Source organism: Hypomesus nipponensis, chromosome 3 (genome assembly GCF_054491055.1).
Source record: "Hypomesus nipponensis isolate SF chromosome 3, ASM5449105v1, whole genome shotgun sequence".
Taxonomy (NCBI): domain Eukaryota; kingdom Metazoa; phylum Chordata; class Actinopteri; order Osmeriformes; family Osmeridae; genus Hypomesus; species Hypomesus nipponensis.
Window position 1 is genome coordinate 8,503,798 of NC_140363.1, and position 12,283 is coordinate 8,516,080.

General features: G+C 48.3%; 1 protein-coding gene across 1 annotated transcript in view; it reads left to right on the forward strand.

The window, feature by feature from the left end:
• The first annotated feature begins 2,303 nt into the window (after positions 1–2,303).
• The window catches only part of myo10l1 (myosin X, like 1), a 33,572-nt gene continuing 23,592 nt past the window's right edge, over positions 2,304–12,283 (forward strand). Inside the window, 2 exon segments of the mRNA XM_084683217.1 lie at positions 2,304–2,324; positions 10,920–11,015. Of these exon segments, the coding sequence (XP_084539343.1) occupies positions 2,304–2,324; positions 10,920–11,015 (117 nt within the window).

Here is a 12,283-nt window from a genome sequence, read left to right on the forward strand (position 1 = left end):
GCCTGTGGGTGTGTGTGCCTGTGGGTGTGCACGTGTCTGTGCTGGTATATTGCTGCCAGCACAAAAGGGGGCCCCGGTGGAGGGTGGAGTTGTCGAGCTGTCTTCGTGATGAAGATGGAGAACAGAGAAACACACACACAGGAGAGAGGCCCCTATTTTCCTCCAGGGCTCCAAGGGGACTGGCTGAGCAACACAATGCCTTGCCCCAGAGAGGCCTCACCCTGCTGGGCTACAGACTGCAGCACCTGGCCCCTCGTTCTGGGCATCTGGAGAGAAGAACCACACACACCAAGTCACACTGCTACCAGCTGGTGTATTTGGATCCATTAAAATCAGTTTGATGTACGCTCATGAATATTCCAAATGAACCTGGAGAGGGAGGTCTGAGTTCCAGAGTTCTGTTTGTGTTTTCTGGGTATTTTAACTGAATCCTAGATAGCAGGAGGCTACTGGAACTTCTGTTGGGCATCAGTGCTTCACAGTCTTGTGGTCCTTTCCAGTTTCTTTTGAGGGGGGAGTTGTCAAGTCTCTGATCCTTTGTGCTTGTGTGTGTTTGTGTGTTTGTGTGTGTGTATGTCAGCCCTATCATCTTCCTACCAAGGCCCCAGAGTGACAAGAGGGGGCTTTTAAGGAATGATCACACAGAAATATTAAGTATGTGTGTGTCGTCATGCACTGAAATGAAGCAGTCAGTTGATCCTAAAGGGGATTTAGGATGATATGGTGACAGCTCCACCCACTCAGTTAATTTAGACATCATGATGTCAAGATGCCCAGTGTGTATGCACATTTCAGTGTGAATGTGTGTCAAAGGGAATGCTCCTGTCTGTTTTGTTAGGAATTCTGCCCAGGCACAATACCTATTGCATATGCAGGAATAAATTGAAGACAATCATTTCCATATTTTGTTACTGCAAGGAAAAAACCGGAATCTGTAGACTCCATCTGTTCAGGTTCAATCATTGTAATAGTTTAGACTATTATTTTACAACTGAGACTGACTGGATCAACATGAGGTGATGATGGTTACAGGTATGATGCCCTGAAGTGTGTAACTTGATTCTGATGTCTCCCTGTAAAACTTGGCCGGTAGCGTATGTGTTGCTTTGGTGAACCAACCTGATCTTCTGAGCTCACGTTTTGTTATAATTGTTGAAAACACACTAATTAGCTGCGTTAGCGCAGCAATTAGCCTACTTTACTAGGCCATTATGGCCACATCAGTCATAGAATTTGACATCAGACATTTTCTTACGTAACTCGAGGAGGGTGGTGGTGATGGGGGGGGGGGGGCTGGGTGTGACAGATGACAGAGATGGGGGGTGGAGGGGGTGGCACTAAGGAGGACAGATGGGATGACACTCTCTTTCATCTGATCTGAAACCAGAGCGATGTCAGTCTCTTCTTCACCTAATGTCGATGATGTGTTTAACCACAAATGAGGGGTTGGGTTACCTGACCTCTTAGCTCGAAACAAACAACTGTATTACAGTTATGTGTGGCTGTTTATAATGCTTGTTTCTAAAGTATGCTTGATAGCTTATGGGAACTCCTTTGTCAATATCTCTTCTAAAGCAGGTTCTGGTCAATGCTTGTTGAGTTTTGAGTTTCACAAGAATGTCTTTGTCATTGTCTGTCTGCCCATCTTGTATGCCTGTTTATTATTTGCTTACTACATGTATCAAAGGAATTTGACACTGATCTCTTTATTCAGTCTCTCTGTGTATATTAGAAAGAGAGAGAGAGACTGGAGGAGAGAGGGATAAGGAGAGAGAGAAAAACTATAGGGAGGCTTGGCTTCTTCACAGTGTATGGCGCCGCCCCACCGCCCGTCTCTGTGTAGACAAGCTCATTCAGCCCCTGCATGGACTGCTAGTCGCACACACACCCACACACACACACGCACACACACACACACCACCACCACCACACACGTCTATACACATGCCCGGCGCTGCGGTGCGGGTGAACTGAATGTCGAACTGGCACCTGCAGCAATCGAGGGAATTACCGTTTTTTAGGCTACGTACCAGCTGCGTGGCGTGGAATTTAACTAGTAGCCCATCACACAGACACACTAACGGAAAGAGTGTGCGTAACCTCTCCCTCTTGCTGTGCAGTAGCCTATACGGTTAGAAAGACAGGGGCTGGTGAATGGAACACATCAACGGACGGTGCTATCACTTCTGTCCCATTTCAAGAAACACGTAGACCCGGTGATTGTAGTGATTTAGCCAACCGGTGTACCGAGTGAGCGTCGGCCCATTCGCGGACTGCACGCGCGCTCGGTAGGAAAAAGGAGGATGGAGGCGTTTTTCACGGAGGTAAGCCAGATAAATGTGTGTCACCGGCTAGGGCTGGACGGTAAAACGGGATTAGGCTACCACATATTTCTAGGCTGTTGATGTTTATGTTTATGCTGCACTGTTCGTGTGTTCAAACCAAATCATTTTGAATTCTCTGCACGTCTGTTTTTTTAATGACACCTTTTTGGTAGGTGTTATTGGTATGCCTGGCATGCCGAAAGCACTCGCTTAAATAAGCATATTTTGCCTTGTGAAAAGTAGTCTAATAGAAAACGGTTTTAGCATCGATAGCATTTAATCGCACCATAATAACATATCAATATTTAGCTGTGTATGTGACAAAAATCTGTCACCATGTCTCAGGTAGGCTGTGGGCCCACCGACATTAATATCAACATGGGCTTCCAGATTTGATGGTCATGCATTGAAGCCTCGCCGTGTAGTTTAAACTGCCCTCTCTATTTATTCACACTCGGGGGAGAGTAATTGGCTAACGGGGGTATCGGAGTTTAAGGCTTTGGGTCTTCATAACAACTCAGATTAATCCCAATCTGGTGAGGGGAAAGCCCTCGGTGTGTTTCTGCTATACAGCGCATGGTTATAGAAGAGTGAGACCGGGAGGTAAACCCTAGCCGGTCTTCTTCGCCATTGGACGGTCGTTATTGGCTCTCTGAGGACGGGTGTATAAGGGGTTGGTAATATGATGGCGCGGTTTGAGGGAGGGGTGGTTCTGAGGAAGAACAGAATGAGATGGGGTGCATGATGAGGCTTGTTTTGAGCGCCCTCCATGGAAAGTGGGCAGCAGGTGAGATAAAATCAAGGGTAACGCAATGGTTGTTATCAATCGAATGCATCATCACACCCTCTCGCGCGTGTCCCTTACTGAATGATTTATGGGGCATTTACGAGGTCCCGGCACTTTAACGTTGCTTGCCAATACCATCCTGTCGAATTGAGAGGGGGGCAGACAGCGAGCAAGAGAGGCGTTGTTGTATTTCGGTGTTAAAATCGCGTTGTTACCGTCTCTTTAAAAATCAATAGACAAATTTACTGCTCTCTCCCACCGCTCACATGCAGTCATCGTTCTAGACTGACCGTGGGTCTTCCCTTAAACTGGTCTGAGCTAAATCCCACAAATTATTCCAAAATAGTGTGTTGTTGTGGTCCCCGGGTGTCGGCCTGCTAACTATAGTAGGATACAAGGTTTGTCGTCTCCATTCACCACTGAAAGATACAGTAGTAAAAGTGTTGCCCTCTCAAAGCTGCCTCTCGCCATTTTCTTCTCCTTTCTCTCTCCTTCCCTCCCTTACTCCATCCATCATCTTGGGAGAGTAACTTGCGATACAGTTTTGGTCCTCCTTCATAAACACACAAACACTCAGTGATGTCAGTGTGTGTGTGGCAGGGCCTCGACCCCATATCGCAGGTTGTCATTTTCACTAGGGTGTGTGTGTGTCCGTGTGTGTGCACGCCTTTCCCTTATTGTCTGTGTTCTGGCTGACACTAGGACCCAGAAACCCATTTGTCCGGGTCTCCTTTTTTTTGTTGTTGGAATGGGATACGGAGGTGTGATGTGTTGAGTCATGACGGGTACGATCTGACAGTTGCAGCGAACACCTGCATGTACATGAGTCCATGTGTGTGTGTGTGTGTCATAGAAAAGACACATGGTACCTCTGGGATACCATGGCAGCAAAGTCAGGATTGTGACAGCACACACAGAGAGGATTCTGGTCAGAGCTAGTACAGACCCTATTCCTGTAAGGTAATTCCCCTAGGCTCTCTGCCTCTTTGAGGTATTGATCCCACCTCATTGATCCAGAGACCTCAGCGACCCCCCCCCCCCCCCACCCCTTTTCAATCCTCAGCCGAGAGAAAGAGAGAAAGAGAGAGAGAAAGAGAGAGGAGAGAACCAACTGTATGAGAGAGAGGAGTAATTAGAATGAAGTGGGCTGTAAATTATTACCATGACAGTTATGAGTCATGGACCGACAGACCCCCAGCTCTTCGACACTCATTCATTCAGGTTATTTCTTCCCCCACCCCTCTCTCATGTATCCATATGTTCCTTCTTTCTAAATATTTTTCTAAATATGTTTTTTTCTCTTAATGTCCCCCACTCACTCACTCACTCATGGATTCTTCTAGGTCAGCTGCTACTGTGTCAGCATTTTCTCTCTATTTAGTTCACGCTTACTTTCTCCATTCTTCCATCTCTTCCTCCCTGTATCCTCTTCTTCCCCCCATCTCTCTCTCTCTCCCTCTCCCTCTTTCCCTCTCCCTCTCTCTCTCTCTCTCTCTCTCTCTCTCTCTCTCTCTCTCTCTCTCTCTCTCTCCTTCCCCCTCCCTCTCTCTCTCTCTCTCTCTCTCTCTCTCCCTCTCCTTCTCCCTCTCCCTCCCCCCTCCCTCTCTCTTTCTCTCTCTCTCTCTCTCTCCCTCTCCTTCTCCCTCTCCCTCCCCCCTCCCTCTCTCTTTCTCTCTCTCTCTCTCTGATGTCCATCCAATCCTCATCTATCTTGCTGTGCTGTCTGTATCTCTCTCCTCCATGACTTTCTCTCTCTCTGCTCTCCATCCTTCTGTCATCACTCTTATTTTTTATCTAACTCCAACCCATGTTAGATGAATCCCCCTATCACTTTTGACCTCTCCACCACGGGATTTTAATTAACTCAAATTAGATTTAATGGCACAATACTGTAAGCCACTTCTGCAGAATGCTGCATACATGGCCTATATCATGTAGTGTAAAGTGTGCAGTGTGTGGCATATAACATGTAGAGTATAGAGTAGGATGTGGCCTATGGCATGCAGTGTATAGTGTGTAAGATGTGGCCTATAACATGTAGTGTAGGCTGCTGGTTGAGCAGAGAGAGAGCAGTCACTGGAGATGTGTGACCTATTTTCAGCAGAACCAAACACATTTGTTCTGCTCAGAAGCTGCATCATCTCTCTCTCTCTCTCTCTCTCTCTCTCTCTCTCTCTCTCTCTCTCTCTCTCTCTCTTTCTCCTCTATCGCTTTGCTCAATCTCTCCCTCCCTCTGTCCTCTATTCCCTTGCCGTCTCTCCATCTTTCCTCTATCTGTTCTCTCTCTCTTCATCCTTCTCTCCTCTAACCCCTTACTGTTCCTATTCTTGGTGCCTCTTCAGCTCTCTTTCGCCCCTCCCTCTCTCTGTCTCTCTCTCTTTCTCTCTCTCTTTTAATGCGTGGGAGCAGTTCTCTGCTTATGAATACCAATACAGCCATTTCACATCCTTATTCCTAAGAAGTTCATTCCTTCTTCCTCGGGGGATGCTATCTACCACTTACAAAACACCAATACACCCTCTCTCTAGCATTCAGAACTTCATTTCCCAGAATCCCTCTCTCTTAACCCATCTACTACATCAACACTCAAGCCAGGGGATGAGGGGTTAAGCACAAAGAGGCTGTTTCCATGGCACCCTGTTTCCATGAAATTGCCAAGGAGCCTTGTTGCTGGGACGAGGGTGTGACTGTAGTTTAATCCAAGATGAGAGAGAATGTGATAATTAGCCAACTGTTCATGATCGACCTCTCAGAGAGGATTAGAACCAGCATGTGTGTGTTCGTGCGTGTGCAAGTGAGTGTGTGTCCATACTGCCAGGTGTTTTACACCTACAAGACTAACCCTATCTGTCCCTTTCACGGACAGATGTTACCATAGCACAGGTGACACACAGAAACACACCATGACCATTCCGAGCACGCACACACAATGACCTTTCTGATATGGAACACACACACACACAGATACACACACAATCACCAGAGTTCTCCTGCCCAACACCATAATCTGCTAAGAGCATCATCTTGCTGTTAGTATTATCAACTCTAATGGACAATTCTGACACAGTCTGGCCCCTCCTCCATCTGACAGGTGGGGCAGGAGGTGGGGTGGGGTGGGGGGGGGGGTGGCATGGAGCCAACAACGTCTCTCACCACTGTGCCGGTTACTGGTGATTGCCATGTTACTCGCACAGACGATCATTACATTGCACAGCGCCGTGGTACGGTACAAAAAACGTACGAGCTAAGGTGAGTATAATGTCATGAGGGACCTGTTAAAAGGCCAGTGCTCTCATAATCAACACTTGAACAGTCCTATCCCAAAAAGAACGTAAGACAAATGTGACTGCAGTGGCAACAGACATCTTTCAGATGGGGCTGTTGACCTCCTGAGTGTCTGTCTGACCCCGGCTAATGGAGGAGGGTCATTGTGAGAAACTCCGCCCATCAGTTACACCCGCCCCTCCCCCAGGAAACACATGCTTCCCCATCCGACGTCCTCTCACAGGTACAGCTGATGGAGCGACGGACAGTAAAAGAGAGGGAGATATAAGTTGAGGGAGGAATAAGTCGAAGAAGGAATTCCGGGAAACCAGATGTAATGGGACTGTTGGGGTGTTAAGGGAGGTTGTAAATCCCAACCCCCTCCCTTCCTACACACACACACACACACACACACACACACACACACACACACACACACACACACACATACACACACACATACACACACATGGCTTGTTCACCCTTGACTCCCCTGTCTCTGGAGTCCAGCGCCCCCCCTCCCCCTTCCTGGTTTTCTCTGTTTCCTGTCTGTACTCTGATTCTGGTCCACCATTACCTTCTGTCTGATCAGCTGTTTCTGTCATCATTTCTTCATCCATGATTCTCTAGTTTTCCTCCCGCCATCGCACCTCGACCCAGACCCCAATCTCTACTCTAGCTCTCTCTCTCTCTCTCTCTCTCTCTCTCTCTCTCTCTCTCTCTCTCTCTCTCTCTCTCTCTCTCTCTCTCTCTCTCTCTTTCTCTCTCTCTCTCTCTCTCTGTCTCTCTCTCTCCCTGAAAGCCTGTCAGATCTGCTAGTGCTCCTGTGATGGTGTGATTACATCATTGTCTTCTTTCCTCCCCCATCATTCCTCATCCCTATGTCTTTCGTTCTCTACTGCTCATCTTCTTCAGCTCTCTTGTTCCTCCTCTCTCTTCCCGTGTTGGCTGTCTCAGGGAGGTTACACTGAAGAGTTGACCTGCAGGCAGGACACGGATATGTCATGTTTGTGTGTGTTAGTAGTTCGTGTCATCAATGGTATTTTCAGTCAGAGCTGAATGTCACCCTGACGTGACTTAATGCAGGAACTTCATCACGTAAGACACTATTAGTCATAGCCTCTGACTGAACCAGCTCTCCTTGACTCAGCGAGTGTGTGTGTGCATTTGTGTCTGGTTAAATTGCATGTATGCAGGGGTCGACTGTTGTCGAAGTTGATCACATGTTTAGGCCTGCTTTGTGAGTGTTTGCTGTAGCATGAGGGGTCCTGAGAGGGAGGGGTCCTACATCAGAGGCTGTCTGCGGGGCAGTGCCTCACTCAAAGGGCACGGGCGTCTATGTGATCGCCTGAGTGGAAACATGACCCTTATCTTTTACGTCGGGCACACATTTTGCCGTTCCTTGCTCTGAGCCAAGTGCACAGGGTCGGGTTTGTTTGCGTGTGTGTCTGTGTGTGTGTGGAGAGGCAGATGTTAGGGGCCTACCTAATCACTGGTTGTTCAAACTGTCTGCAATTTGAGTCCAGGTCGTCCAGGGAGTGCTAGCATCCTGGCCTGGTTTGGGGGAGGTCAGGGGTCAGGGGTAACGTGGTGATTGAGGTTGATTGAAAATGAATGGAGAGTAAAGAGTGTGGGTTGTCCAGTTTGGCTCGAAGTGTGTTTGTGTGTGCAAGTATACATGTATGTGTGTGTGCATGAGTATGTGTTTGAGTGGGGATGTGTGAGTGTGTCGTGTTGATGAATACAGGAGGGAGATGCAGGGATATAGAGAGATCGAAGATAAAGTGGGAGGGAGGGCCAGGTGTGAGGTGAGTGTCAATCACTCTTCACAAGACCTGCTGAACGTGTTTGTGTGTGGGGCGGCGGAGGGGGTCATGTTGTCATGCACAGCCGACCCTGTCTGTCTGGACTGGTAACAGACAGGGGGAGGAGTGAGAGAGGATGGTGGAGTCTGGAAGGAGCAAGAGGGTTTCAAAGCGTGCAGGTCATTTACAACCCCCCCCCCCCCCCCCTCCAAGAGAATGCATTTCTCAGACACAGCAGATCGATCTTCAGCTGGAGAGCCATTTATCGAGAGAGGACAGAAAGAGAGATAGAGAGAGGACAGGAGATAGAGAAAGAAATAGAGGAGGGACAGACAAAGAGAGGAGAGAGATACGGGAGGAGGCAGAGCAGGAGAGAGAGGGAGGGGGACATAGAGAGCTGAGGGAGATTTGGGGGGTGAGGATTGAGTGAGTGATAGTGTATGCATGCTTTGTGGCAAAGGTCAGACTAGGGGTTAGGGGTGAGGTGTTCAGTCATAAATTGGGTCAAGGGTCATTGCTTTAGTAAAACAGGAAGTATTGAATAGGAAGGTCAGGAAAAACAGGAAGGTCAAGAGGTCAGTGTATTGTCATGGTGATGGCTGTGTGTGTTGGAATCTGCCAAAGAGATGTAGGGCCTTAGAGAGAGAGAGAGAGAGAGAGAGAGAGAGACAGAGAGACAGAGAGAAGAGAGAGAGAGAGAGAGAGAGAGAGAGAGAGAGAGAGAGAGAGAGAGAGAGAGAGAGAGAGAGAGAGAGAGATAGACAGACTGAGAGAGACAAACTGAGAGGTTGGCAGGAAGGAGGAAGAAGGTGAGGTAACATCATTTGTAGTGTCCACTGTTTACTTACAGTTTGTTGGATGATGCGGGGGGGCTGGGGTGGAGGGGGTGGGAGGGCCTGGACAGCAGGGGGAACAGGGGCCGGCTGGTAGATGTGGATGGGGGCCTGAGGTTGAGGTGAGGGGGCCGCCAGGAAAGGATCTGATAGACTGAGAGATTTAGAGAGCCACAGTTGTGAAGGGCGGAAAATAAAGAAATGGAGAGAAAAAGAGAGATTAACAGTTTGACACAGGAGGAAACCTGCTCCTTGTTGAAAAAAGTGGGATATCAACTTCAACAAGCTGTGTTCCTTATTTTCTTACCCTTTGTCTCTCTTAAAAGTATTTATGTGTAGTTGCTCACCGTGTAGTGTTTGTGTGTGTGTGTGTGTGTGTGTGTGTGTGTGTAGGAGTGTGAGACTGTATCTTTGGCATGACTGATGGTGCTAAGGGCTCTTTCTACAGGAGTCATTTAAGCATTGTTCAACCTCTAGCTCTATCCTGATTCACTCAGCTGGGACATCTGAGTGTGTGTTCTGTGTGTGTGTACGTGTGTGTGTTGTGTGTAGTTTATGCCTGGTTAACTAGACTGAAGCAATGCTGGCTTCCTTTGTCTGCACAGTGTGTATGTGTGTGTGTATGAGAAGTGGCTGTCAGGGGTTGCCTGGGGGTGTGAGCCATCTGTTGCTAAAACAATTCTTCTCCTGTTTCTCCACCCCTCTTTCTCTGTCTTTCAGATGCAAACATCTGGTCTTGCATATGGTGCTGGTCTGCCTCCTCCTCACCTTTACCTACCACTCCTCATCCCTGCCTACCACTCCTTATCCCTGCCTACCACTCCTCATCCCTGCCTACCACTCCTTATCCCTGCCTACCACTCCTCATCCCTGCCTACCACTCCTCATCCCTGCCTACCACTCCTCATCCCTGCCTACCACTCCTTATCCCTGCCTACCACTCCTCATCCCTGCCTACCACTCCTCATCCCTGCCTACCACTCCTCATCCCTGCCTACCACTCCTCATCCCTGCCTACCACTCCTCATCCCTGCCTACCACTCCTCATCCCTGCCTACCACTCCTCATCCCTGCCTACCACTCCTCATCCCTGCCTACCACTCCTTATCCCTGCCTACCACTCCTCATCCCTGCCTACCACTCCTCATCCCTGCCTACCACTCCTCACTCCAATCTCACCTTGACCTCATCCCTTATCATCTAAACACTTTAATGTTTGAAGGTCAAAAGTTTTGTTCTCTATGGCTGTGGAATCTTCTTACCTTAGATTCAGGATGATTTTGAGATGTTCTCACATTTGTGGTTCTCTCCACTTGCCTCTCCTCACCCCGCAGTGACATTCATTCCATCTCTTCCCCTCCTCCCCTCCTCCGCCCTGCCTGACAGTGCCTGGTTAGGGTCTAGAGGTCAGAGGTCACCAGCTCTGTGTGAAAGAGCTCTTTGTCTATGAGGGTCCGACCGAACAGAACACACTTCCTCTGACCCTCTGGATCAGTCTCAGTGTACACAGACAGACAGACACACACACACACACACAGACACACACACACACACACGCAAAGACACAAACACACACACCACACACACGCAATCGCACACACTTCATGCAGACACACACATACCCTACACACTTATGGGGCTGTTGCTCTGTAGTCCAGCTGTTTCGCTCTCCTTTTACCCTGAAGCACATCTGCACCGTCTGTCTGTGAACACACACATTCACACACACATCACTGAACACAGAAAAACACATTTTACAGTCACACTTGATGAACCATTTCCCTATGCCACTGCTAAAACTTGTAACTGTAAACTAGAATTTGTGTTACATTAGTGATAGATGCACTGTGTGAATAGTTTGTGTGTCTGTACCGCATCAACAACTCTGTGTGTGTGTGTGTTGCAGGGGACCCGTGTGTGGGTCAGGGAGAAGGAGCAGCTGGTCCCATCGACCGTCAGCTCCTGTGGAGATACCCTCGTCCTCACCACAGACTATGGAGAGGTAAGACACACACACACACCTACTCACTCACTCACTTACACACACACACACATACACACACACACACACACACACGTACAGGCACACCTACTCTATTTTACACATAAGCACACACACAATATCAGTGGCTGGCCTTTCATACACAATGACATGTGAAATTAGTCATAGGGAGGGGTACGTTTGTATTGTAACTGAAAGGTCTGTAAAACAACCTATGTGTCATGCAACTGTTTCAGGACTGGGTACAGCTTTCATCAACGGTTGGGTTTCAACATGAAGCAGATTTTTTGTTTACGGGACTGGTTTGTTTAAGGTTAGAAGCTATGAGGTAAAGGGGTTTGGGTTATGGGATTGAGGGATCACGGGTTAAGAGTTGGGGGTGAGAGGTGAGCGGCTGGAGGTAAATGAGGGTTAAAGATGAAGAGAGGGTTAGAGTAGATGGCTTCAAAGCACTGAAGCCTAGTCCTCTCCACCACTGCCAACTCTACCTCCCTTGTGCTCCAGTTTCTTGTCCCACTTTCATCCTATTCCTCTTCCTCCTCCTCTTGCTCCTCTTGCTCCTCTTGCTCCTCCTCTTTCTCCTCCTCCTTCTCCAACTCCTCCTGCATATTAAATATGTAAATTCATCTCTGACATACATTCTCTCGCCAGAGAGACCGAGGAAGGCTGGGTAGAGATAGGATGGATCGAGATAGTCTCGACAACAACACAAACACGCACACGCACACCCTAAATCCACTCTCTCACTCAGGCCCTCGCCAGCACCGACCGCAGAAATGGTATTGAATGTTGCTGTCAATCTCATTAGTAGTGTGTGCATGTGTGTAATCCCTATTTGTCTGAACACACCGACACACACAAATACAGCTTCTGACTGGGTGGATGTAATGGTCTTCTGATGGCTGTTGCGGCGTGTTTGGCACACACACGTCCGCTCCAGTTGGCAGAGTTTAGGCGGAGCTAATAATATAACAGTCTTTGCTGCACCCAATTCAGTGCTCTCTCGCACACCCTCGCTCTGAGTGTCACTCCCAGGTGCAGATTCAAATAGTTCACATTCAGAGCATTCTCATTACCTTTACCATCCCTTAAGGAGTCAAGTACAGATTTAGATTGGTGTTGAGATTCAGATTCAGTTTGCATGTGTGAACAGTAACTTTTGGATGAGAGTCTTCTTGCAGATGAATCAGTTGTGGGAATTTTACCTCCCCCTATCACTCCCTCTCTTCCCCTCCTCCACCATCCCCCCTTCACCAACCCCTGCTGTT